Consider the following 26,412-nt stretch of genomic DNA (forward strand, 5'->3'; position numbering starts at 1 on the left):
CGCACTCATAAGGATGTGAAGGAGAGAGCGTCCGGAGTGTGAGTTTGTGGCGTGCAGAGAAAGCATAAACTTATCTTTAGGAAATCGGATTGAAGAAATGAAATTAAAGAACAGAAACCTGGCAAAGAACAAGGCAAAAAAACGCACACACAGCTGAAGGTTTCAAACGAGTGCACGTGTGAAAAGTAATGAATTTAATGAAACCTTCCACATGGCCTTTGCACATCCGGCATTGTATGTGGAAAAAGGACACTAGACAAGCAGCAGAACAATTATTTGAAAAATTACATTAAAATCGAGACATTCTTTGTGTCAACATGGTGCTGGGTGCAGTTCTGCACGGGGAAATCAATTTCGCATCATGGCTTAGTGAAGTGAACAGACAAGCAGCGATATATGGCGAAAAAAAGGAAAAAACCCCTGTACCAGATTTTCCCAGATACGCCACACTGTCGTTGTTAACGTTTGCCGGAATGGAGTAGAAATCGGAATCGAATTACGGGGAAAGATCTCTTTGATAGCTTAGTGCATCAAAAAGGAAGAGACCCGGGCATCGATCCCCGGGAGAAGCAGCACTAAGGTTGACGGTAATGGTGCCGAAGATTAAATTTATCCCCCAGAAATCCTACATCCCGTAGGCATGCAGGCAGGTGATGACGCATGCAGCAGCATTGCCTGATGCCACCGTCGATAATTCTTCACTCGCTCACATGCCACCACGAGTTTAGAAGAAGAAAAAAAAATTCGTTGATTCTACGTCACAAATCGGCTGGAAATCAGTAAATTTAATATTTTCCAGTGAGATTGATACCGTGTTTTGCTTGTTGCCTTCTACCTTCGAGGGCTAATGTCTCTCTCTCCAAGAAATTGCGTCTTGGGATGTAGTGGAAGTTTTTGCAGCCCGAAACTAATCCGATCACAACAGACGTTCCCGGGTGTCGTTTCTTCTGGGTGCTTAGTAGCAAAAAAAAAAAGCGCGCGTACGTTTCGGGTGTCAGTATTTCGGTAACGTGAACTCTTCCTTCCACAGTGAGGAAATAAAAGTAGACACATCTAAATCCCGTGCAGCATTCCGTCCCTTTATCACATTATCGATGAGATTTGTTCGCTTCTTTTCGTTTTTCGAACAATCCGTCCCCGGGGCTAGGTGAGAGAAGAAAGGAAGGTAGTGGAAGGCAACAGGGTACACCTTTAACCTTGAATTCCGTAAGTTTTCGTCGATCGGCATCCAGCATGGCGCAATTTCCGTACGGGAGAGCTGTAATACGGGAGGGCGTATTTATTCCCAATTTGACCAGAATTGTTGTTAGCTGGCGCATGCTTTTGACTACCACAAAGTTAATGTGATTGTCATTGTTTCCGCGTACTATACCGTACGGTGGTACATCGGAGAGTCGAACACCCTTTCTGGGGGAAAATGGTCACTCGGCTGTACCCCGGGTGCGAAAAGGTTCTGCTGCTTTACATTCGTTTGATCACTAGCAGGCCCTTGTGGCACGTAAATTAAGATCATGTTCGATGCAGCTACCTGTTGGTCCCTCCTGTAGATCGTGGGACGAGTTCAAAGCGAAACGTCAAAGTCGTTTACAAAGTAAACAAACACCGCCCTCCCATCGCGTACGCACCTTTAACCCGGTTCGGCCCCTCCGCATCACTTGTCCGTTACAGCTGGGCTTGCTGTAGGCTCAGGTAGCCTGGGCCTGGTTGTACTACTGAGGATGCATACATGTGGAACGCAGACAGGCAGGCAGACGGGTTGGTTCGCAAAAACGTAACCTGCCAGGCAAAAGGCACGATGGTAAACGATCTGCCAGGTAGTCGAGGTTTGCCGGAGTGCCTGGAGTAGGAAGAGGACAAGAAATCGAACCTGTTGCTATCTGTGGCAGTGGTGAAAACGAGAGAAGTCTGCTATTTGCTATAAAACTGTCCGCATACTATCATTACCCCTTGTTAACGTTGCCAGCGTGTCGTCAGTCTGCCATCAAATTTGGCACCAACAAGATCACGGTCGAAGAGGATCACGTTCGGTACGAGCGACAACCAAAAATTGCTGCGTGTGAAATCAGCGTGTTCAAGTGTTAAGCGTGCTGTATACTAGCTAGATTAGTAGTGCAAATAGTACAGACAAGTGCAAAACACAATAAAACAAACCAAGAAAAAAGCGAGTCCATATACAGTGCGTAAAGGGTCCGCGGTTTGTGAAATCTTCGGGTGAGAGTGCGTGACACAAGACTCGTTTGACAGCCTGATCCTCATTAGGTTTGCTTCACTGTGTGCGTACGATCGTGTTATGATAAGGTAGCCCTTAGTGACGGGTTATCCGCAACGCATTTGTTTGTATTCCCGACACGCATCATGTTCCTGCGGGCACTGCTGGCCGTAATGTTGCTGTTGCTGACGCTGATACTGCTACAGTGCGATGGCCGGGCATTGAAACGAGACAAATCCATACCAAACGATGATGGTTACAGCTTTCTGGCGAAGAAAGCGGCCACGGAGAATGCTTGCGAGCAGCTACCACCACCGGTGCTGACCGAAATACTAGGACCGGCGTTTAATCCACGCTACATGAGCATCGAGGAACCACCGGTAGCGGACAGTGGTGCAGACCAATCGAACCCGGCCGGAAAGCGGGATGCGGAACCATTTCCACCGTTCTACGTTGACGATAAGTATTCGCTCGAGTTAAGCCACAAACCGGCCTGGGAGGTGAAACACGTTTCGGAACCGATTCCACACGGTGAGCTACTTGGGCCGGTTCGGACACGGCGTGACCTGTTCAACGACATCCTCGACACGCTAGAACCGGCAACATCTGCGGAGTCGACACGCACGGCTCGATCGTTCGGTGGAAAGGGTCGTACGCGATCGTCCGGGTCCGGTGGTACACCACGACCATGGGAGTGTGAGGCAAAGATACGGTGGATCGATCTTGGTCCGGAGTACTTTCCACGCTTTCTGAGGACGGTCGAGTGCACGAGACAGAACTGCTGGTACGGCCACTACTCCTGTCAGCCGCGCTCGTTCACGGTGAAGATTCTGCGGAGGCGAACCGGCGAATGCGTCCAGAGCGATCGATTACGGCGCATCGGTGTCGACGGATTGCCGGGCGAGCTGCGGGAACTCTGGGTATGGGAGGAACGGGCCGTCAACTTCTGCTGTGACTGTGCGCCTGCCTTCTGAGCGGAACCGGATGTGGGATCCCTTTCGCAGGGAAGCTGTTGTTGTTTGTGCGTTGTATATTTAAGCGTTTATTTAAATCTTTCGTACTCGTTGACGCACTGGTAAATCTTAATGTTGACATTTGGATAAGTGGCAAAAGAAGAAAAAGAGCGGAGGAAAAACAAGCAGCAGTAGTAGTATAAGTCATGTAGTCTTAAACGTGTACATATTTAGTCATACATTCGGGATCCTAGGTGTTAAGGGATCGCAACGGGTGCAAATGTAACTTTACGGCACACAAACCGGTGGGAGAGCAGTTGGTGGTACCAAGACGATCATCATTTGCCCGTTGTTGAACTCAGTGTTTGTTGTGTGCACGTGCGCACGTGCGGGGTGTGTTTGTGTGTGTGTGTGGGCGTGAAGTAACAAATAAAACGTAAAGCTTACCGCTGCCCAGCAGCGGACAGAAGATACCCATTTGATTTGATTGTTTGTACACGACTCTTTAGGAAAAGGATACGATCACCGAAGGTGAAATGTAAGTATGGCAATGAGGCATAAATTTTCGCTACCCGTCGTGCTGTGTGTCGCATTACTTTACCTCGACGTTTCTTATTTTTAGACCGAAAAGGGCGAGGGTAAGAGATAGCTTAAACCAACATTACATACGTTGGCCGAAAGGGCACGGAATTGCACTGGAAGCCAAATGTTTGTCACTTGTCGGACGAATCGGGTCCATTAGCTTGGTTTGGCCAGTGCCACAGCATCATCCGCCGTTAGAGCGCTTACGAGAAGGGAGAAGAATGTTAAAGTGCTTACCCGGTTTAAGGACTAGCTTCAGCGTCCTTGTTATGGTTTGCATAAATATTGAAAATTAGCTGCTAACAAATTGTTCCGTGTGTTGATCGACATATTGTCGAGGATTCTAATTTCACGTCAGCAGCGTAACAGCATGTAGACAAGGCAATGCATATTCATAAACCGTAACGCGTCGTTTTTAAAAAGATTTTCCCCCATTCAGGAGAGATGAAACCTTTTTTGTCTATTGCCGTGAAAAGATTAAGATTTATGGTTATGTGTAAGATTTATAAATTTATTTTATTTAAAATTTGCCTTTCGAGTGATAGCATTTATCAGCTCCAAAACATTATTTGTTTCCAAACGATGTTATTTGTATTTTTTCATGATTAAATATAATCATTAATCGTTGCTAAAGAAGATATCCAATGTATGCATTGGATTTGTCATAGGTTTACATCGTTGAGAAGTTGTGAAACACAATTTAGCTGAAGTTCCTCTAGAGTACAGTTGTGAAAACTCCTTTTAGCATATCGCTTCTGAAACGCAGCAGGAAAACGTTTTCCCGTAAGAACTAAGGGACATAGGATTTTCCCGCGGGGCTATCATTGAATTGCGCTAACGTCGAACCTTGCCCACGAATACACATTGGACCGCTTCCACGGCCGATTCCCTATGCCCGGCAACTACACGGGCCGTTTAGTTGAGCAAATATTTTAACGTATCAGTTACATCAGCTAAATCTGGTGTGCAAACCGTACCGTGATTCCATTCACCGTTGGATCTTCAGGCATTGCTCCGTGCACCGTTCGGACGAACCTGCTGGTAATTACCATTATCGTGTCCGATTACACAACAGTTGCAGCACTACCTGGAATTTGAACACGAAAGCCCAACGGCCAAACAAATGTACAGCGTTTGTGTCGTTTGTTTTACGTGTGGTTTTTGGTGTGGATGGTGAACGCTGTAGAAACATTCTAGCAAAAACCATCTTCGATATAGTATCAATTACACCGGTCTTGTATATCATAGATATGCTTACGTACCGGAATAAGATTTCATTAGATCGTAAGTTGTTTAAAACACCTTGTGTACTAAAATCTGATTAGACGCGTAAAGGTGATAGTGGCTTGTTAATTGTCCTCAAAAATCTGCGAAGATAACTCTTATTTCTGGAAACTATAACCCAATTTTGCCTCCAAACAGCGAAGGAGCCGAGTAATAATAGAACAAGGTTTTTTTTTTCTCCCGGGAGGTTATCTGTGGAACACATTCATAGTTTATCCTGTTTGGCTGAGTCTAAGAGGCATAATATTTTGTTGGTACTCGCTCGTGAGCATTAAGCACGTCTATTGGGAAAACATAGATTAGCTGCATTTATACGCAATCTATCGCGGCAAAAACAATTATGACGAAGAACGTACACACGCAGAAGAAACGAATATTGATAAAAAAAGGAGATAACAAACAAAAGGAACATAATCAGCGATTATATCAGGGGGCAGGTTATACAATGATTGGCTGAAATAATATTCCGATGTCTCTTATCGTAGAACACAACCGTGTGGCCCACAAAGTAAGGACGATAAAACGGCTCAAGGAAGAATGCGATTACCGGGTATGTTCAATGACGCGTAACGACGGTTAATCGATAGGGAAAACGTTGAGATGGTGTAATGGAAGAATTCCGAATTGTGCTGTTGCCGTGTTGCTGTGTCGTGTGGATAAGATAAGCTAACTATAACCTACAGCAACCGAATCTTTGTTATACAGTCACAAAAACGGTTAATATCAGTAATCAATTGCCCCCCAAACGAGATGATCTCCAGTGTTTACTGCCAAAAACAGGATTAATCCGTTTGGAAATATGACTTGATGCACGTTTTTAATTGTGTGCGATAAGTATTGCTCAAGGAATGAGCAGGGATTTCAAGCTCCTACTTAAATTAAATAAAATTGTTGCTCTTCCACGATCTATTACTTATGCAAACTAAGATAATGGAGCTTGATTGTTTAAAAAGTAAAGTAAAAATTGTATTATAAAACTACCAGTTTATTTTCTTCACCAAGAATAATGTTCTGTATACACATAATCTAAGCCTAGGTTGCCTATATCAGTCTTCCCTCACAATCGTAAACAGTTCATCGAATACTTCAGCTGTACTTCGCCCATCGAATCATTACGATGCCAAAAGTAGCTAAGTCACGCTGTATGCTTCTACTGGCATATCATTGAATCATATATGCTCCACCGGAGGAAGTGGAAAGCACCCCACGCAAAAGCATCTAATCTTTCTGATCTAATGCTTTAATCCCGGGATGGATGGACTGACGTTCATAGAGGGTGAGTCCGGGTGATAAAATGTATCGCCGCAGCGCGATAAGATACAAAAGTATCAGTTGGCAATTGGTTATTTTGCTGTTAAATATCCTGCGCGTAACAACAAACGGAGCAGTACAGTGCGCAGTAAACTTTACCAGAGATCTCGACGGTTGTGCCAGTGTTTGAAGATGAAGACCATTCTGTTCGTAGTTGCTTGCCTTCCAGCGTTTGCATTCGGTCTTGCGGTGAGACCCTGTAAGTGCCGTAATTTACCATTATTCGGATGGTTTTAATTTTGTACTAACCCCTTATTTCGCTGCCTTATGCCGGATGCTTTTGCAGGTGCCAATAATGCGCCCATTCCACAGGATGTACGCGTGGTAGGCTGCACGGCAGAACCGTGCGTCATTCCGATTGGCGGTATGGTCGATATGGACTGTGACTTCGTTTCGCCCCGTGCCACCCAAACTGTGCAGGCAACGCTCGACATCTTTTTGGGAGATTTCCGCGTACCGTACGATCTGCCTGCTGCGCAGCAGAATGCTTGCAACTTCTTCGAGGCCGGCAGCTGTCCGGTGACGGAGGGTGAGTTCATCAACTACCATTTGAACACACCGGCGGCCGCACCGTTCGCGGGCATCACTGTCGATCTGCAGCTTCAGCTGACTGACGACAATGGGCAACCACTGTTCTGCTTCCGTTCGTCTGCCCAGATCGTGGCCGTGTAAAACTATTCTCTGTGGTGTGCGACATTTGTAATGGACAGTAAAAAACAAAAACGCAGCTAATAAAATGATCTGTTGAAGGGGTTAGACGAAATGTCCCTTAATCAATGGTCCGTTGTGCATGCCGCGATTAAAGTGTGCAAGACTTATCTTATCTGGTTCTAAGCTCGAAGCTCTGCAGCTGCGGGAGCTGTTTATTATCTTAACCTTAACCCATGGCATGTTCAGTAGACTCTGAACGGTAGTTGTTACAACACGGTCGACAAGGATTGCAAAATGATCAAGCAAATCGTAGCAGTGGTTCTGATGTTCGTGGCTGTTGCCCAAGGATTGCAGACTATCCAATGTAAGTGGTTACGCTAGTTGTTAGCAATGTTTTAGCGGCTAGTTACGGCGGCGTAACGTGTACAATTTTTTTTGTCTGTGAAAGGCTCCAACAATCGACCTGCGCCCGAGGAAGTCATCATACCGGGATGCAGTAGTCTTCCCTGCTCGGTCCCGAACCAGTCGGATTTTAACTTTAGCGTGCGTTTCGCACCGACCTTCCCCACCAACACACTGACCGTGGACGTGCGTGCTTCGCTGTTGGGTCTTTTCCTTCCCTACGAGGTACCTGAGCATCTGCGCAATGGTTGCAACAACATTAACACTTCCTGCCCACTGACAGCCGGTCAGAGTGTAACACTCACCGGTACTGCACCGGTGGAGGCTCCACTTACTGGTGTCACGGTTACGATGGAGTTCGAAATTACCGGCGACGGTGGCCAGGTGGCCGTTTGCTTTGCCGCCACGGTGACCCTGACTTAAGGGGAACAAACGTGAATAAATAATAAAATAAAAATAAATGCTTTACCAGCATAAGTGTTGAGTTTCTACTTCTTTTTCTTGGCTAAACGACCCCTAAGGACATGTCGGCCATTTCTAGCTTACTAGAAACTTTTTTTTACCACGTTTACCACGAGTTGGACAGTTAGTCCTTGTTACGGGGGCATGGTCCGGATGGGATTTGATACCCGGTTCTGTCGTGTGGAACCAGCGCTGTTTATCACATACACTACCGGGCTACCCCAATGTTGAGTTTATTTTGCATAAATTACTGATTTTGTTGTCTGTTCTGCTATTTATTGTTTAACAACCTTCTTGATCCGTATCATAATTTATTGATTCAATGGTACTAAAAATACACGTCGACTTATCGCTGTTAAAACACCTGTTTCAATACCTCGTATTAAATTTTCTCGTCATCTTGTAAAATAAAATAAAAAAATCTCTTGACGTCAATACCATCTCAAAAAAGTTTATATAAAACGAAAACAAAATAAATTGTAAAAACAAAGCAAAACAAAACAGTATATACCCTAAAGGCAGAGATGGCAAATGTGTTGTAAATAATATCCAATTTCCCACTAATTCGAAAATGATTTTTGCATCGCTGCTCATTGCCTAATATAATTGTTGTAAACAAACGGTATTTACACCGACCGCCGCTGTCACTGCGGTTTCTAATGTCGACATAAATGTGTAGATCTTGTCATTCGATCAAAAAGGTTAGAACTGTGGTGAGTTTAGGTTTGCGAAAACTTATAAAATGGGCGGGATCACAAACAACGAACCTCTTTTGTAGAAAATCGGCAAGGAATAAAGCAACTAATTTTTTGCTTCGCAATAGCGTTCCTAAAGAAAGTCTGAAAAAGCCGCGTTTTTCTACATTCCAAAAAATTAGTTTGGAAATTCTAAAATTCCAAAAAATTAGTTAGATTCGTTATTATTTGCAACTTATTTGCTACGAACTACTAATTTCGGGCGCGCTTCTACAAATTCCGCTAAAAGGTGTAAGTATTATCCACCGGGGATAATCGCGAACGCGAGTAAAGTTTCGGGAGTGCAATTGTGATCAGTGCGCGCGAGTGTAAAAGGTGAATCGCGAGATGGAACACGACGATCTGACGGTGCAAGACGGGCGTATGACGAGCCAGCGAGAGGGCCATGAAACACCCTCGATTGACCGGCCGGCAGAGCACGACAACGTAGTCGCGGTGAATACGACGCCATCGTGTTCAGCTCAAGTACCCGTGGCCGTCGAAGGATCGCCCCAGAGCGAAGGGAGGCTAAGCCACCGAGGCGAGCAAACTATGCAAACCCCGTGGGGATATTTTCCGGTAAGATACACGAACGTCGGTACGCCGAACGTGACACCGCAGATAGCCCGGCCGCTCCCTAACCAGAAATCGGCAAGCGCACAAAATGATCATACACAACCGGACTTCGCGGGAGGCGTCAATGATGGCGCATCCAACTCAGCGATGGCGAACACTCATCGGACAGTGACCCCTGGCTGGTTAATGACCTCCGAGCAGGAACTACGAAGGAAGCAGCTTGAGCTTGATCGGTTAAAAATCGAAGTGCAACAAGGTTTAGTGGAACTCCGCGAGCGTGAGCTGGAGTTATTAAAAATAGGTCGAGTAGATGCGAGCGAACCACCTACCGAATTGGAAAAGGCGAGTGCATGGCTGCTGAACAAAGAAAATGGTGTTTCAACTGACGCTGCGGAAAGGCCCATCGGATCCTTCGAAAAGGTCCAACGCTCTCGATATGCGGATAACCCGACCACAGCCACACGAAACCCAGCAACGTTATATGAAGCAACTACGCCATGTGATCCGGATTTCCGGGAGTGGCAACGCGCGCTCGATGAACTTCTGTCGCGAGATCCTCGCAACAGGCACAAGACGACGCACGGAAACGGTAACAACTTTGGACACAGCACTTTGGCACAACCATTCGGACACGAGTATCAACACGGCACATCGGCACAAACACACGCTCAATTTTACGGACGCAGCACCTCTTCACCACCCCGCGTACAAGATCGCGGATACAACACCTTCGCACAGCCTCACGGACCCGTTCACCAGGCTAGCGCATTTACACATCCACACACGATCGCACCTGGAACTCACCCGTACAACCCGTTGACTGATGGACATGCAGGAACTTTCGGATATTCCGGATACACATTCTTGAGCCAATCCCAAATTGCCGCAAGAAAGGCCAGCGGAAGAGAGTTGCCTACCTTCTCAGGATCAGCAGAACAGTGGCCACTCTTTATTGCAAGCTACGAGCACTCTACGGCGGTCTGCGGTTATTCCGACGATGAAAACCTGATGAGGTTGCAGAAAGCGTTGAAAGGAGCTGCATTGGAAGCGGTGAGTTCGTTGCTGTTGCTGCCATCGGGATTGAAGGAAGCTATAGCCACACTCAAGCTGCGCTTCGGTAGACCTGATGTGATTGTGGACGCGTTGATAGAGAAAGTGAGGAGCATGCCAGCACCAAGAGCTGATAGACTGGAGACTTTGGCCGACTTTGGATTCGCGGTACGAAACATGTGTGCGACCATCAGGGCGTCTGGGCTGCCCGAATACACATGCAACGTAGTCCTGATGAAGGAGCTGGTATCGAAACTGCCGCCGACGACCTGCATCGAGTGGGCGAGACATCAACAGCGGTTACCCAGCGTAACGTTGACGGAGTTCGGGAGTTGGATCAGCGACCTGGCAGAGGCTCTTAGTAGAGTGGTTCCCGCAAGATCTGACGGACTGTCAGACACAGACCGCCGGCGCAGTGGGAAACCTTCACGACCAGAGCAGCGTCATCCGACCACCACGCACATGAACGTGCACGCTACAGCCCCGAGCGGTAAGTACACTCCTCCTACACCTAAATGTTCTGCATGCCAGGGAGAGTGTGCAGCCCTAGTTGATTGTCAACGTTTCCTCGAGATGACGGTAGCTGCAAGAAAGGAACACGTAAGTGAATGTAAACTGTGCCGAAAATGTTTAAAACGTCATAAAGGGTGGTGCCATCTTAAAACGCTCTGTGGTTTGAACGGCTGCGAGGCGATGCATCACAAGCTACTTCATGGGGCCTTGAGTACCAGTAACGCGCCGGAGAAGCACTGTTTAACGCATTCCGGCTCAAATGATCGCACCTTGTTCCGTTATGTCCCGGTAATGGTACGTGGTAAAGACGGCAGAGTGGTTCACACGTTCGCGTTTCTCGACGAAGGATCATCGTCGACCTTCATGGACCACAGTCTGGTGGAAGAGTTGGGTTTGAGTGGTATGTCCCGGCCGTTGTGTCTCAAGTGGACAGGAGATGCAACCAGAGATGAAAAGGCCTCCGTCCAATTAGCGGTGCAGATCTCTGGTGCATACAAAGGGGCTCCCGTACACGACTTGGCTAAGGTGCACACCGTTACCAATCTAGCGTTACCCTCACAGTCGATTGATATGCAACAATTGGAAGCAGCGTACCCACACCTGAAACGTTTGCAGCTAACTTCTTACACAAATGCCGTACCTCGACTTCTAATTGGTGTAGATAACTGTAGATTGGGAAAATCTCTAAAATGTATAGAAGGAAGGATGAACGAACCAATTGCATCAAAAACGCGCCTGGGCTGGATTATATACGGACCGTGTCCGATTGCAACCGCTAACGTGACTGGAGGTCACAGAAACTTTCATATTTGCAGTGTCGAGGGAAACAGCGATGATCTGCCGACGGCTGAGGTCAAGGCTTATCCCTCTCTGGATTCGCTCGGTATCACTAAACTTCCGCGTCAACTCAAATTCAAGCACGATGAACAGGCGTTGGCGATACGTAGCGAGGAAACGAAGCTGCAGGGTGACAGGTTCGAAACAGGACAACGTTGGAAATACGACGACAACCGCTTGCCGTGTAACAAAGCTGCCGCCTTGAAACGCCACGTGATCCCGAAGTTGACCAAAACACCGGATCTAACACCAAGTCGCTGGTTCAACGAGCCGAGTTTCCTATGGGACCCAGAGTCGAACTGGCCGATGTATGAAGCACCTACTACGAGTACAGCCGAGGCACTACGTCCCAACGTGGTACATCACAGCATCGTTGATCAGCTAATAGAATTCAACCGCTTTTCCAGATGGAAAAGGCTTCTGCGAGCAGTAGGATATGCGGTAAGATTCATTCCTAACGTCCGTCGTGCCATGCGGAGACACATCTTTTTAGGAGGACCACTAACGCAGAAGGAACGGGCGCAAGCTGAGTGTATTCTGTTTAGCAGAATACAAGCAGATGTTTATGCACGCGTGCTATGTTGCCTGAAAAGGGAGCCACCCCGGTCGCAGCCATGGAAGAGCAGAGTAGAGAAGAGCAGCCCGCTTTACAAACTTTCACCGGTACTCGACGCACACGAAGTAGTGAGGATGCGAGGACGACTAGCCGGTACCTTGAATGTCAGCGAAACACTCCGCCAAAGGGGAATTATATTTACCTGTCGGACGTCCCGAGCGATGCACCTGGAGATGGCTCATTTACTGATCACGGCTTCCTGTATCATGGCGATTCGACGTTTTGTTCGACGTGGAAAACCCTGGGAGATGATTCCGAATTTGGTCGGTTCGGCACGGGAACTGGAAGAGGCACTTCACGCTGTTGATGTCGACGCGCTGATGGCTGAATTTGCTGGCACGGATATGAAGTGGAGCTTCAACCCGCCGGCTGCCCCACACTTCGGCGGATGCTGGGAGCGGTTGGTCCGCTCTGTAAAGAAGGTTCTAGGTCAGTTCAATTTACCACGGAACCCGACGGATGAAGTCCTGATGTCCGCGTTCACCGAAATCGAGGTCGACATCAATTCGAGACTACTGACATACGTACCATCGAAGCCGCCCGTCGTATTTACCGAAGGTGGTGCCGTCGTGAAATCAGCTTGGCGAGCCGCTCAGCACTTCGCCGGCTTATTCTGGAAGAGGTGGATAGCCGAATATCTTTCTAGGTTGACCCGTCGATCGAAGTGGTTCGAAAACGTGCGGCCAATCCAGCTGGGTGACACAGTAGTAGCAATCGATAACTGTTTACCGCACAACAGTTGGCCAAAAGCTCGTGTGATCGCGGTATTTAGGGCCGAAGATGGTAAAGTGAGATAGGCGAGCGTTCGAACTACTAGCGGCATTTACAAACGTCCTGCAACGAAACTAGCGTTATTTAAATATCGACAGCAAAATACTTACCGGTGAGGAGAGAGATTAGTACGATAGCAAGCGCGTGCGAAAATTGACAACGAAAACATTAATGACAGCGACAGGAAGTTGAGTGAGATATAAAGATCGGTTTTCTCACTGCAGGGGGCAATGTTGTAAACAAACGGTATTTACACCGACCGCCGCTGTCACTGCGGTTTCTAATGTCGACATAAATGTGTAGATCTTGTCATTCGATCAAAAAGGTTAGAACTGTGGTGAGTTTAGGTTTGCGAAAACTTATAAAATGAGCGGGATCACAAACAACGAACCTCTTTTGTAGAAAATCGGCAAGGAATAAAGCAACTAATTTTTTGCTTCGCAATAGCGTTCCTAAAGAAAGTCTGAAAAAGCCGCGTTTTTCTACAATAATCATACGTTGAGATGTATTATTTGAATTTAGGATAAATTTTTTACTAAATAAAATTTCGGCTCTAACGTAAACAACTGTTGCAATTGTCGTGTACTAAAACCTGTACTAACAATAGCATTGAGGAGGGCTTGAAATGTTTCACCGTATGTTGCGAATATTTTGTTACGCCTTTAATTATAGAGCTGGTTGTCGATTTGTTTCCACCAAATTACAAGAGAGCTGCGATGTAGAACTGGGAGAACAAGGTGAGATACAGATTTCTGTTCCTCAATGAATTACTCTGCGATAGAAATGATTTCTTATCGGATCGTACAGGTTGATGATAAGGCTACGTTTATGTTACACTTTGCGTAAGTTGCAAACCCGATACGTTTTATGAACTTTAAACTGACTCACACACGGTAGAGGCACTAGGAAAAACGTGATTACCGTCGTTGACGCTTATCGAACGCGATTGATTAGTGTATTGGTCAGGTGTTCTTATAATTAGAAAAGTAAGGCACCATGTCCATTGCAGAAGTCCGGGAGATCCTCACCGTACGATAACTGGACCACAACATCTTGCAGGTGTCCCGAACACCTGCACTTCGTTCGGATAAGATTAGTCTTCACATCAAGGTGATTTGCACCATCGACAGATGTACCGTGGTATAAAAACATGCGTACCCGATCCTGGGACAGTCAAGTGCAGAGTGCCGGCGTGCAGACAATTAGAGTCTCAAATCAGCTCACGAGGAAGGCTCCATTCAACCAACTATCCGTCAAAGATGTACCGGTTCGCAGTTTTGCTAGTGGCCCTCGTTGCCAGCGGTAGCCTTACGGAGGCACTGGAGACTCATGCCTGCTCAAACGGACGCCCTCATCCGGGAAGGGTGGAGATCTCTGGATGTGCGCAAATGCCCTGCGAGCTGGTTCGTGGTAGCGATGTCGGAATGGTTCTAGATTGGGAAGCACGTAAGTGAAGCGCGATGGCCATAGAACAATATTATGGCTTAGTGATTTGAAGGTATACTAAGTATATTTCTGTCTTTCTTACAGCATTCTCTGCCCAATCGTTGCACTATCGTGTAGTGGCTACCGCCCTCGGTATCACCGCTCCTTATGAGTTGCCGCCAGATCGTGCTGCTGCCTGCAATTGGCTGTCCGGTTCTGCGTGCCCCATCAGCCAGGGTGAAGACATCGTCAGCACTCTTAGCATGCCTGTTCTACCGATCTACCCGCTGGTCAGTCTAGTTATTGAAGTAAGCGTGATAGATGAGCAGACACGTACACACACGTGCTTTGCTGTGGATGCTCGTGTGGTTGTTGCTTAAAAGCGAACCATAATCGTGATATGTAATGTAGTGAAATAAATTTAAATGCAATAGAATAGATGCTAAACGATAAACAACCATCGTAGTTTGATTTTAGAATAATCGTTTTAACAACTTTAGTATCGTCGTTGTTGGATAATATGCTCCAAGTTTGGTATTCAAAATTATTTAAAAAAAACTCTCAAATGCACTTTAATGTTTAATCAAAATAGTTTGTTGTCTTATTTGCACATGCCCTTGTTTTCTTTATCATCACAATAATGATTATAAACAATTTCTACTGTTCCTGCTATGATGCACAGTGAAAATTTGAAACTAAAAAATGCAAAAATGTTGTAGAATATTCTACAAAAAAATAGAAAATTCTTTTGTCTGAACAAAATATGTAAGAAAAATAAAACCGTACACTAACACACTTGTAAACAAAATAAGATGTTTGTATCATCGATCTTATCAACTTTTCCGACCATGGCTCAGTCTCGATGAATAAGGAAAAACGGCGTTCCCCTGTATAAAATTATTTGATTTGGGAGTATCATTCGCAGAAGAAAAGTTGCTTGATAATCAAGTAAAAAGTTTCTTAATGAAGTTGATTAACGATTTCGTTACGAGTTTAATGTTTGCTTATTACTTTAAGAAACTTCTTGTACGAATTTCCAGGCCAAATTAACAAAAAAGTAGATTAGTGAACGATCGTTTAAATATTCACCTTCCAGTAGTGGTGAAAATTAATTTGAACAGATATTAAACTCACCAGTGTGCAGCACCATCTAGCTGTGAATAGTTGAAGCACGTAACGTTAGGGAGTGTTCTGTCTCATCTCTCTTTAAATGTAATTTTGTAATCATATCTGTCGGTTTTAGCGAAATTAGTAAAATCACGACACCTTTTACATGCATTATTATTCAATGCTACTATTTCTCAGAGGCACAGCAATGGTTTGTGGGTTTAATACTGCTTCCAAAGGGGTTTAGTACTGCTGTATCGTAAAACAAATCCATTCATCTGGTTCAACAGCAACTGCAACAATTGACTGAGTCCATAATTTAGTATTGCTTTGTCAATACTAATTGGTTTCTTTCGATAGTTTCTAGAAATCAATTCCGTATTTTCTTATCGATTCCTTACGTTTCGTAACATTTATTTAAACAGCATACATTAAAATAATTAGAACTAAACCGAAGTGTGTGACCATGCCAGCACGTGTTACATGACAATGTATGATCAATCCGCAAGTAGTGCGATAAAATAACTTCTTTCACTACTTTAGTGCTATGTCGAACAAAAATGGTAAGCAACTTCAGACTACACGCCCTGAGAATCTCCTGTTGACCACTCCACGGTATCAATAGCGTAACGAAGTTAGCGTTATCATTAAATTGTTGTTACGATTACGGCAGCCAGATTCGTCAGCAAGTACTTGAACTCAACGCATGGCTCAACGGGAAGAAGAAGTCCACACTCATCCACCACGAATGGAAAGGGTCCAAAAAAAACACACGCGAAAAGTACATGAACTGGGCGATTTGGCAAATCCAGCCGCAATTATAACAATTCGGTGCCTCAAGTGGACCACCTGTTCGCTTTTATCGCTGGGCTTATCGCCGCTGGTAGTTATCATGGGATTCACTTCAATAAAGTAAGAAAAAGTTGACTAAAACACAAAAAAACTTTCCTCCTGTACAGACCTATCAGACGATGTACGTACGCCAGGGCTCTTCGATACATGGTATTTTCTTAGCGACCCGTACCACCTATATAGACCCGTGCAATGGTGCGTTAAAGATCTTTCTACAACACCAAAAAAAAATTTACAACCCTTTGCGGTTGCTTCGAGCTGGCGTATAAAAACGGGCGCCAAAATTAGGATAGCTTGTCAAACGTGAAAGCTTATTGGCGGCAGCAAGAAGTTTAGGAAGTCTCGCAAACAACCACAACCATGATCCGCGCTCTTCTTCTGATTGCCCTCGTGCCAGCTGTTGTATACGGTAACGTTGGCCGTGCCTGCACGGGTGGACGTCCGCAAGCGGCCAATGTCGACATTGTTGGTTGCAGTGCTCCGCCTTGCGATCTGATCCGCGGCCAGGACGTGATCGCTTACATTGATTTCACTACTGGTAAGTAGTAGCATTGGAGGATGGTTTCGATTGTCGCATTCTAATAACAAACACGCTTCACACTCGACCTTTGCTGTAGACCGTGCTGTTACCTCCATGACGACTGTCCCGACGGCTACCGCTCTCGGTATCACCGCACCCTACCCGCTTCCGGCTGAGTTTGCTGATACTTGTGCTTGGCTTGAGGGTTCCAGCTGTCCCCTTAGTGCCAACGAGGACGTTACCTACCGACTAACGATTCCGGTACTGTCGATCTATCCGCTGGTTAGTTTGAGCATCGAAATCGATATTGTGGACGATAACGACGAATCTGTCACCTGTTTCGTGGTTGATGCGCAAGTCGTTCCAGCTAATTAAGTGGAAATAAAAGCAAACTGTAGTGTTCTAAAGTAATTGATTTATTCATCTTTTCTATCCCGGCGCTCTACAGATATTGAATATTGAGAGAAAAAGTGTCAAATCGTATGCGAAATGTTTTCGATTAACATTTTCCATACGATTTGACACTTTTTTGCTCAATGTTCAATAACTGTAGAACGCCGAGTATACGTACTTCACGCAAAAACATTATTGTAACAGACAGTGTATACTTTAGACCACCTTCGCTGCTAGCTGGAAGCAGGTAACAGCCGTATCATCCTGATCAACTAGCTTCAGTTCCACCGTCAACGTTATGGAAGGATAACTTGCCAGCACTGGTATGCGCAGCTGGTACGTCACATCCTCATCTTGGGATACAGGACACATGCCTCCGATGAGCGACTTGCATGCATCTTTCTGATCATCCGGCAGCTCGAAAGGTATCGTTGCTCCAGCAAAGATTGTTTGTATCTTTGGCACAAGTGATACCAATTGTCGATCTGCCTTAAAGTCGACCAACACTGTCGAATCCTTTCCCTTCTGCAATTCGCACGGCGATGCCGCACATCCGATCACATCCACCGATGCTGGCAGTGGACCGTCAGAACCTGCAGAATATCCAAAGTGAATGAGCTTGTTTCCTTGGTAGCTGCTCGAAAGAAACACACAGTTCACTTACACTGCTGTACTATAACTACATCTGCAGTGGCCAGACTGGAAAAGGCAATAATGGACACAAACGCTAGCAGCTGCATGATGAAATTGGAAGATGGAAATACAAGTGCCAAGGAATTCTAGAAGCACATTGCTTAAATACCTGCAAACCTGCGGATCGTTACAACGCTGAAGAGAATTCAACACTTAAACATTCGGATTTCCATTGCTATCGATTAGGCTCGGCTGTACAACTGCAAGTAAAAAAACGAATGGCATACACCTGGTGTTTCAAGTGGCCTACGAAGGGCTGACGATAATCCACTCATTGCTTAGGGGTTTTGTTTTGCCAGATGCAGTTTCTCTTTCGTTCCAGTCGTAACGCTAATTGAAAAACTGTATGAATTCTACTACCATGCGGATTTTCCTACTCCAACTGCACAAAACTTGTTTATATTAGGTATTTGTAACTCATTCCACTTTTTAAAGTATTCGTTTATGTTCAAACAGGTTTTCTTGAGGTATATTGACTAATAATCTAGGAGATGGTGTGTCACATAACCCAGGATAAGGTCGTTCACCTCTATTCTAAACAACCGGATATCAGTTCGGATATCACACGATTGGCGCTATTTGTAGTTCCAACTGAAAAGCAATACGTATGTACCTCTTCCATTAAATCTCTTACGTAATATAAGCGTAATATAATACCTATTGTTTTTATTTTTAACAAAAAAAGGTCTTCCGCCCGAGATTTAAAATTTATCTTTATGTTCTTGTCGACAAAGCCGCCTCCACACAGACCGAAGATGGTAGCGCCATCTATCCGTCAAATGTGCAAACTAGACGTACAAATTCGAATGAGCTGTTATACATTTTTAAAACTATATTCTCCAACAATTATTTTCAAATTTTAAGTAGGTTTTATTCTATTTTACGATGGCTATAATAATATTTACTGTGAGCAACAGTTTTTTTTTCATACAAAGATCCTTTTATTTTTTTAAATAATTTATTTAAGACATTAAGACTTTTTACCATATAACTCCATATTTCATTTCATCTTGATCATGGAATGTTAGTTTAGTATTACATAAAATTAGAATTCTTTTTTAGTGGTGCTTTTAAATAGCTCTTACAGATTTGTTGTTGCGTTTATCATAAAGTTCTCAAATGTTCGCAACATGTTTGCAAACATGTTGTTTGTAATAACTGTAAACTATTTATGTTGCAGGTTCAAGCGTATTTATTTTAAATTAAAATAAAAAAACATTTATACTAAAAGTTACAATGTTTATAATCTCTGAAGTTTCTTTAATCTCACTGATACAGTTTGAGTAAGAATTAGCAGTTTACATTTGAATGAAGCCATCCGGTACGCCAACTCATTGAATGCAAACTGGTAGCTGATAGCAGAGCAGCATATCACCCAATTTGTTTTTTAACTCCCAGCGAAGCTTTCCATTAATCTGTCGTAAGGATAGAGCACGTCATGTGATTAGTTCAACGGGTACAAACACAACTCTTTCTGGGTTAGGCCAAGCGGGAAGCTTTAGGTAAGCTGAGCCCACTCGAAAACTTACCGGTGGGAGATCCACATTGACGTAGATGTTCGCTGAGAACAGTAGTCCTTGCGTGCTCTGCAGCGGACAGACGCTGCCCTCGCAGGTGGTAGGAGTGATAACGGCTTTCGTCTTAACGTTGTTCAGTATAAAGTACGCTTCGTGCTTAAGCACACTGTCCGTCGATGCACCTGGGTGGGCGATAGGCATGGGAAAAGATGGACGTTATGAGATCAATAAAAAAAGACCTTACAAACTCGGCAAATATTTAGTTTCGTATAGTAAATCGATTGTCCGACAGCATTGGTAGTTGTTGTTATTTTCTTCTTTACGGCACACAGCTGAAGCGCCACTTCAGACGTTTGGTAATACGGAGGTGAAGATGTGGTTTCGCTGGATATTGAGACCAATTGGCGGTGCATAAGGTTGTTGCTTTGTTCTTCGTCGAGTGCGTTCGTTCGTATGTTGATCGTTTGGCAAAGAAAGTCAAACCATGTACCAACCGGCACTTACCATTGGAGCTGAATTCAGCCTTGACGGTAACGTTTGCGCCACGATGCATCGTACAGGGTGCGGTTGCACAACTGGACAGATTAATAGATATGACATCGTACTTTGTGCCTGTGGAAAGGGAACGAAGGGAAGTATAGAAGGATTAAGATGTTATTTAAACTTGTGAATACAATGAAGCTTTTGTAGCTCCATGTTGTAGATACGCCTTATTGATGTAGCAGATCTTTGCTAGAAACAATACTGCAATAATGATTTCGGCTTTATTTCTTACAAATGTTTATACGACGTGTGAAATTTCTATATTGACAGTCAAACACGTACTTTGAACCTGATTAATGCGAACAACAGAAGTTCAGAAATCAGTTATCAGTTCTTTTAATAAACCATCAATCACACGGTTTGCGTACATTTGCAGGGATGTCAAACAAATGGGCCTGTTACCTCGGTGTAACTGACCCGTAACATGACAATTTTAAACAGACATGAAATTATGAAAAGTGAACAACCTCAGATATTTTATGCTAATCCCTTTCCCATCGAACATCTTTAAACAAGCAATAAGTTAATGCTAATAAAACACACATATAAGCATTATTAACAATAAACAAGGCTAATAAAATCTTCCAATCATTGCTTGGTATTTACCAGCGAGAAATTCCGCACAAAACACTTCAAACTTTATTAATCTTGCTCTTCGATCACTTATCATAGCCGAAGTTGCGGCTAATACAGCAGCAAGCAATCAATCTTTGCATGTGACATTTTGTATTACACATATTTCCGGCCAAATACAGTCCCAAAACAGACTGAGTTTGGAATGGATTGAGAGAAGTAAAAATGTTTACTTACCGCAGTCTTCAAAGATGAGACTGGAGCTGACGAGTGGGTGACGATGGAATTTCCGCCATAGATCCCACCAACGCATAATACCTCCCTCGGCCGAGCCTGCAAGAAGCACACAGCACATCACCACGATACATGCACTCCATTTCATTTTTTTTAACAAATTGTTGTGTTCGTTAAGTACGTATCAATTACAATAGCAGAAGAATATAAATTGCTCGGGATTTACGGTGGCTCGCTACCGGGTTTGTTGTAACGTGAGCGAATGATGGTACACGACTAACGCTTGCACAAGTGCTCCAATGTCCAATATGGTAGCCCTGCGAGTGGTCTTTTGATCCATGTAGAATCACACTGATAACAATCGATTTAAACCGTTCGTTTTTCCTATCCGTGGATTGTTGTCCAATGTGATTAGGAACATCGATTTCGTTGAATAGCCACCAAGTACATGCACTGTGCGTGAGTCGTACACACTAAGGTTTGTTGTTTTCTGTCACGAGAACATGAAACTTCCGGCCACACTACGTGGTAAAGCAGCTTAACGAAGAGTACATAAAGCGATGCACAATGAGCTGCTCTTTACATAGATTCGCTCCACGGATCTGCGACAAAAGAAGATGACAGAGATGACGTTTTGGAGAGTTACTCTGTCATTGGTTTGTATTGTGTGGGGATATGGAGCCACTGCAAATAATGTAAGTATGTGCTAAATAACAAGCGAGAGATGGGTGATGAAACGCTTTAAACTCCATGTCTGTTCGCAGAACTATGATGTCCACATCGATAAACTGGAGCGTGTTGGGGATACGGGTGAATATTTTACCTACAACTACACGTACGAGAAAATCTCCGACATGAAGTTTTCCATGGGAGCACAAGTACAGCAGCTGAAGGAGCTGGACGATACCTACACGGTGAAGGCACTGATGGCCCGTGCCGATCTTGCGGAAGGTAGTGAGTACGAGGTAATGATGGACCTCCAGAAGTCACTGTGCGACTGGATGCGGACGATCTACAAAGCGTATTTTTATGAGGAGTTAGCTAAGGTGAGCAACTTTCCTCACTACGACACGTGCCCACTACCGGTGGCCGAGTACGTCGTGGAGAACTATGTGCTCGATACGGAACCGTACAGCGAGATGATGTCCGAGGGCCGATGGAAGATGGAAATGATGCTGATGAAGGATGGTCAAGTGTGTTCCGGTATGGTCATGATGACCACGGTCAAACCGAAAGAATAGGGATAGATCCCACTAGCTAGAAAATACGTTCATTATGCATGTTGTAGTACATTTGAAAATGTTGGGTTATCATTAAAAGAGATTGTAGTACAAAGATGAGCCAATCCGTAGTAGTAGCTATCGATATGACAAGCGGTATTACTCCAAAGACTTTGATGACAAGAGGGGTTGATAGGATAATCAAATGCCATCGATAAAAACTGTCATCCGAGCATCAAATCATCAATGCTACAATACCACAAAATCGGGACACGACAGCAAGAATTTATGGCCAAAATCTATTAATTCTGCCATCATGCATCAGGAAATATTAAAACTGTATGTGCTGGGAGTCCTGCTAAGGTGATCAGTCAGAACAAGTGGGTTAGTCTGATCGGCAAGCACATGAAACGGGATCCGCCTCTGCTTAGGAAATTGGAAAATTTATAGTATTTTTTTAATTTTTTTATTATTTTTTATTCTTTTTTTATTTAAAGCATTATTTGACCGAAAAGAAACTTATTTCAACCAATTCCCATTAAAATATATCACATTTAAAAATTTTGCTACATTGCTCAAAAATGAGGAAACAGGGTACAACAAAAGTTTATCAAACAGGGTAAGGAACTTGGTTCCACGAATAACTTCTGGCACAGACATCTGAGGGCATGGTCGTCCAAGAAGAAAATGTAGCCATTGATGTCTACTATCGACCACAGGTTAAAGATTGGCGATCCGTTAGATATCGACCGAGTTATAGGCAAAACTTGGTGCAAAAATGAAGAAAATTTTACATTTTCTCGGACAGGGTAAGGAACTTGGTTCCTCGAATAACTTCTGGCACAGACATCTGAGGGCATGGCTGTCCATAAAGAAAATGTAGCCATTGGTGCCATCTATCGACCACAGGTTAAAGATTGGCGATCCGTTGGATATCGACCGAGTTATAGGTAAAAGTTGGTGCAAAAATGAGAAAAATTTTACATTTTCGCGAACAGGGTAATGAACTTGGTTCCTCGAATAACTTCTGGTACAGACATCTGAGGGCATGGCCGTCCAAGAAGAAAATGTAGCCATTGGTGCCATCTATCGACCACAGGTTAAAGATTGGCGATCCGTTAGATACCGACCGAGTTATAGGCAAAACTTGGTGCAAAAATGAAGAAAATTTTACATTTTCTCGAACAGGGTAATGAACTTGGTTCCTCGAATAACTTCTGGCACAGACATCTGAGGGCATGGCCGTCCAAGAAGAAAATGTAGCCATTGGTGCCATCTATCGACCACAGGTTAAAGATTGGCGATCCGTTGGATATCGACCGAATTATAGGTAAAAGTTGGTGCAAAAATTAGAAAAATTTAACATTTTTTCAAACAGGGTAAGGAACTTGGTTCCTCGAATAACTTCTGGCACAGAGATCTGAGGGCATGGCCGTCCAAGCAGAAAATGTAGCCATTGGTGCCATCTATCGACTACAGGTTAAAGATTGGCGAACCGTTAGATATAGATCGAGTTATAGGCAAAAGTTGGTGCAAAAATGAGCGTTAGTAAATTTTCATTTTTTTGATTTTTTCATTATTTTTCACTCTTTTTTTTATTTAAAACATTACTTGAGTGTAAAGAAACTTATTGCAACCAATTGGCATTAAAATAAAACAATTTATTTTTTTTTGCAAAATTTCCCAAAAAAATCGTAAGGGGTAAACCTTATGAAATTTTCGAGTTGAAAATTTTTAAAATTTTTTTTTTCGATTTTTTATTCTTTTTTTATTTTAAAGCACTATTTAAGTGAAAAGAAACTTATTGCAACAAATTCCCATTAAAATATATCACATTTAAAAATTTTGCTACATTGCTCAATAATGAAGAAAATTTTACATTTTCTCGAACAGGGTAAGGAACTTGGTTCCTCGAATAACTTCTGGCACAGACATCTGAGGGCATGGCCGTGCAAGAAGAAAATGTAGCCATTGGTGCCATCTATCGACCACAGGTTAAAGATTGGCGATCCGTTAGATACCGACCGAGTTATAGGCAAAACTTGGTGCAAAATTAAGAAAATTTTACATTTTCTCGAACAGGGTAATGAACTTGGTTCCTCGAATAACTTCTGGCACAGAGATCTGAGGGCATGGCCGTCCAAGAAGAAAATGTAGCCATTGGTGCCATCTATCGACCACAGGTTAAAGATTGGCGATCCGTTGGATACCGACCGAGTTATAGGTAAAAGTTGGTGAAAAATGAAAAAAATTTAACATTTTCTCAAACAGGGTAAGGAACTTTGTTCTGCAAAACGGTTCAATTGAACTTTCGCTAGATAGATGAGTTCCCGCTAGATGACGCTAGATAGCGATTTCGGTTGAGTGAGGAGCTTCGGCTAAGCGAGGATATTCGGCTGAGCGAGATGAGTGCCGCTGAATAAAAGCCCACCGAAGCTGGCGCCAGGGCTCTTTCCCTAGCGACTCAGAGAACAAGCAGAGGTTTTTTTAACACCACGCCAATTCACCAAACACACAATCCACACACCACACACAAAATACACGTGTTGTAAAAATATAAGAGTTGAGTTAAAGAAAACTGCGTGTCGCGAAAAAATATTTTAGGGAAAGAAATCTGTGATTGCTGGACGCAATCTTTGTTGCTGGACGCAACAAACTTGGTTCCTCGAATAACTTCTGGTACAGACATCTGAGGGCATGGCCGTCCAAGAAGAAAATGTAGCCATTGGTGCCATCTATCGACCACAGGTTAAAGATTGGCGATCCGTTAGATATAGATCGAGTTATAGGCAAAAGTTGCTGCAAAAATGAGCGTTAGTAAATTTTCATTTTTTTGATTTTTTCATTATTTTTCACTCTTTTTTTTATTTAAAACATTACTTGAGTGTAAAGAAACTTATTGCAACCAATTGGCATTAAAATAAAACAATTTATTTTTTTTTGCAAAATTTCCCAAAAAAATCGTAAGGGGTAAGCCTTATGAAATTTTCGAGTTGAAAATTTTTTAAAATTTTTTTTTCGATTTTTTATTCTTTTTTTAATTTAAAGCACTATTTAAGTGAGAAGAAACTTATTGCAACAAATTCCCATTAAAATATATCACATTTAAAAATTTTGCTACATTGCTCAATAATGAAGAAAATTTTACATTTTCTCGAACAGGGTAAGGAACTTGGTTCCTCGAATAACTTCTGGCACAGAGATCTGAGGGCATGGCCGTCCAAGAAGAAAATGTAGCCATTGGTGCCATCTATCGACCACAGGTTAAAGATTGGCGATCCGTTGGATACCGACCGAGTTATAGGTAAAAGTTGGTGAAAAATGAAAAAAATTTAACATTTTTTCAAACAGGGTAAGGAACTTGGTTCCTCGAATAACTTCTGGTACAGACATCTGAGGGCATGGCCGTCCAAGAAGAAAATGTAGCCATTGGTGCCATCTATCGACCACAGGTTAAAGATTGGCGATCCGTTAGATATAGATCGAGTTATAGGCAAAAGTTGCTGCAAAAATGAGCGTTAGTAAATTTTCATTTTTTTGATTTTTTCATTATTTTTCACTCTTTTTTTATTTAAAACATTACTTGAGTGTAAAGAAACTTATTGCAACCAATTGGCATTAAAATAAAACAATTTATTTTTTTTTGCAAAATTTCCCAAAAAAATCGTAAGGGGTAAGCCTTATGAAATTTTCGAGTTGAAAATTTTTTAAAATTTTTTTTTCGATTTTTTATTCTTTTTTTAATTTAAAGCACTATTTAAGTGAGAAGAAACTTATTGCAACAAATTCCCATTAAAATATATCACATTTAAAAATTTTGCTACATTGCTCAATAATGAAGAAAATTTTACATTTTCTCGAACAGGGTAAGGAACTTGGTTCCTCGAATAACTTCTGGCACAGAGATCTGAGGGCATGGCCGTCCAAGCAGAAAATGTAGCCATTGGTGCCATCTATCGACCACAGGTTAAAGATTGGCGATTCGTTGGATATCGACCGAGTTATAGGTAAAAGTTGGTGCAAAAATGAGCCTTAGCAAATTTTTAAATTTTTAGAATTTTTTTATATTTTTAATTTTTTTTTACTCTTTTTTTTATTTAAAGCATTATTTGAGTGAAAAGAAACTTAATTCGACCAATTCGCATTAAAATAAATCAATTTCTAAATTTTTGCAAAATTTCCCAAAAAAATAAAAGCATGCAGCATAGCCTTAGGAAATTTTCGAATTTTTAGAATTTAAAAAAACAATTTTATTGTTTTTTATTGCTATTTTATTTAAAGCATTGTTTGAGTGAAATAAACTTATTTCAACAAATTCGCATTAAAATAAATCAATTTATAAAATTTTGCTAATTTACTCAAAAAAAACTAAGGCTTCAGCCTT

General features: G+C 43.2%; 7 protein-coding genes across 8 annotated transcripts; 5 read left to right on the forward strand and 2 right to left on the reverse strand.

The window, feature by feature from the left end:
- Nucleotides 1-857: 857 nt before the first annotated feature.
- LOC125761449 (protein trunk) lies at nucleotides 858-4,195 on the forward strand. Its single transcript, XM_049422591.1, has one exon. The coding sequence runs from the start codon at nucleotides 2,356-2,358 to the stop codon at nucleotides 3,181-3,183; it is 828 nt and encodes a 275-aa protein (XP_049278548.1). The 5' UTR covers nucleotides 858-2,355; the 3' UTR covers nucleotides 3,184-4,195.
- A 423-nt stretch (nucleotides 4,196-4,618) lies between these two features.
- On the forward strand, nucleotides 4,619-7,116 carry LOC125761463 (NPC intracellular cholesterol transporter 2-like). Its single transcript, XM_049422610.1, has 2 exons — nucleotides 4,619-6,538; nucleotides 6,626-7,116. Exons 1-2 carry the CDS (start codon nucleotides 6,472-6,474, stop codon nucleotides 7,009-7,011), a joined length of 453 nt encoding a protein of 150 aa, XP_049278567.1. The 5' UTR covers nucleotides 4,619-6,471; the 3' UTR covers nucleotides 7,012-7,116.
- A 30-nt stretch (nucleotides 7,117-7,146) lies between these two features.
- LOC125761464 (uncharacterized) lies at nucleotides 7,147-7,855 on the forward strand. The gene is made up of 2 exons (XM_049422611.1): nucleotides 7,147-7,354; nucleotides 7,439-7,855. The coding sequence occupies exons 1-2, from the start codon at nucleotides 7,285-7,287 to the stop codon at nucleotides 7,813-7,815; spliced, it is 447 nt and encodes a 148-aa protein (XP_049278568.1). The 5' UTR covers nucleotides 7,147-7,284; the 3' UTR covers nucleotides 7,816-7,855.
- Nucleotides 7,856-13,551: 5,696 nt separating this feature from the next.
- Nucleotides 13,552-17,266, forward strand: LOC125764638 (uncharacterized). Its single transcript, XM_049429071.1, has 4 exons — nucleotides 13,552-14,397; nucleotides 14,482-14,750; nucleotides 16,672-16,873; nucleotides 16,953-17,266. Exons 1-4 carry the CDS (start codon nucleotides 14,082-14,084, stop codon nucleotides 17,228-17,230), a joined length of 1,065 nt encoding a protein of 354 aa, XP_049285028.1. The 5' UTR covers nucleotides 13,552-14,081; the 3' UTR covers nucleotides 17,231-17,266.
- On the reverse strand, nucleotides 17,107-18,042 carry LOC125761462 (NPC intracellular cholesterol transporter 2-like). Of its 2 annotated transcripts, XM_049422608.1 has the most exons (3): nucleotides 17,913-18,042; nucleotides 17,427-17,841; nucleotides 17,107-17,222 (listed from the first exon to the last, which is right to left on the reverse strand). In XM_049422608.1, exons 1-2 carry the CDS (start codon nucleotides 17,986-17,988, stop codon nucleotides 17,465-17,467), a joined length of 453 nt encoding a protein of 150 aa, XP_049278565.1. In that variant the 5' UTR covers nucleotides 17,989-18,042; the 3' UTR covers nucleotides 17,107-17,222; nucleotides 17,427-17,464. The 2 variants fall into 2 exon arrangements, with proteins under 2 accessions (XP_049278565.1, XP_049278564.1); XM_049422607.1 differs by lacking the exon at nucleotides 17,107-17,222 and having other exon boundaries at nucleotides 17,251-17,841.
- Nucleotides 18,043-19,172: 1,130 nt separating this feature from the next.
- On the reverse strand, nucleotides 19,173-21,250 carry LOC125761458 (NPC intracellular cholesterol transporter 2). Its single transcript, XM_049422603.1, has 4 exons — nucleotides 20,812-21,250; nucleotides 19,963-20,070; nucleotides 19,471-19,640; nucleotides 19,173-19,356 (listed from the first exon to the last, which is right to left on the reverse strand). The coding sequence occupies exons 1-4, from the start codon at nucleotides 20,954-20,956 to the stop codon at nucleotides 19,273-19,275; spliced, it is 507 nt and encodes a 168-aa protein (XP_049278560.1). The 5' UTR covers nucleotides 20,957-21,250; the 3' UTR covers nucleotides 19,173-19,272.
- Nucleotides 21,251-21,367: 117 nt separating this feature from the next.
- On the forward strand, nucleotides 21,368-22,148 carry LOC125761456 (uncharacterized). The gene is made up of 2 exons (XM_049422600.1): nucleotides 21,368-21,503; nucleotides 21,573-22,148. Exons 1-2 carry the CDS (start codon nucleotides 21,426-21,428, stop codon nucleotides 22,047-22,049), a joined length of 555 nt encoding a protein of 184 aa, XP_049278557.1. The 5' UTR covers nucleotides 21,368-21,425; the 3' UTR covers nucleotides 22,050-22,148.
- Nucleotides 22,149-26,412: the final 4,264 nt, after the last annotated feature.

This window comes from Anopheles funestus, chromosome 2RL (assembly GCF_943734845.2).
Source record: "Anopheles funestus chromosome 2RL, idAnoFuneDA-416_04, whole genome shotgun sequence".
Taxonomy (NCBI): Eukaryota; Metazoa; Arthropoda; class Insecta; order Diptera; family Culicidae; genus Anopheles; species Anopheles funestus.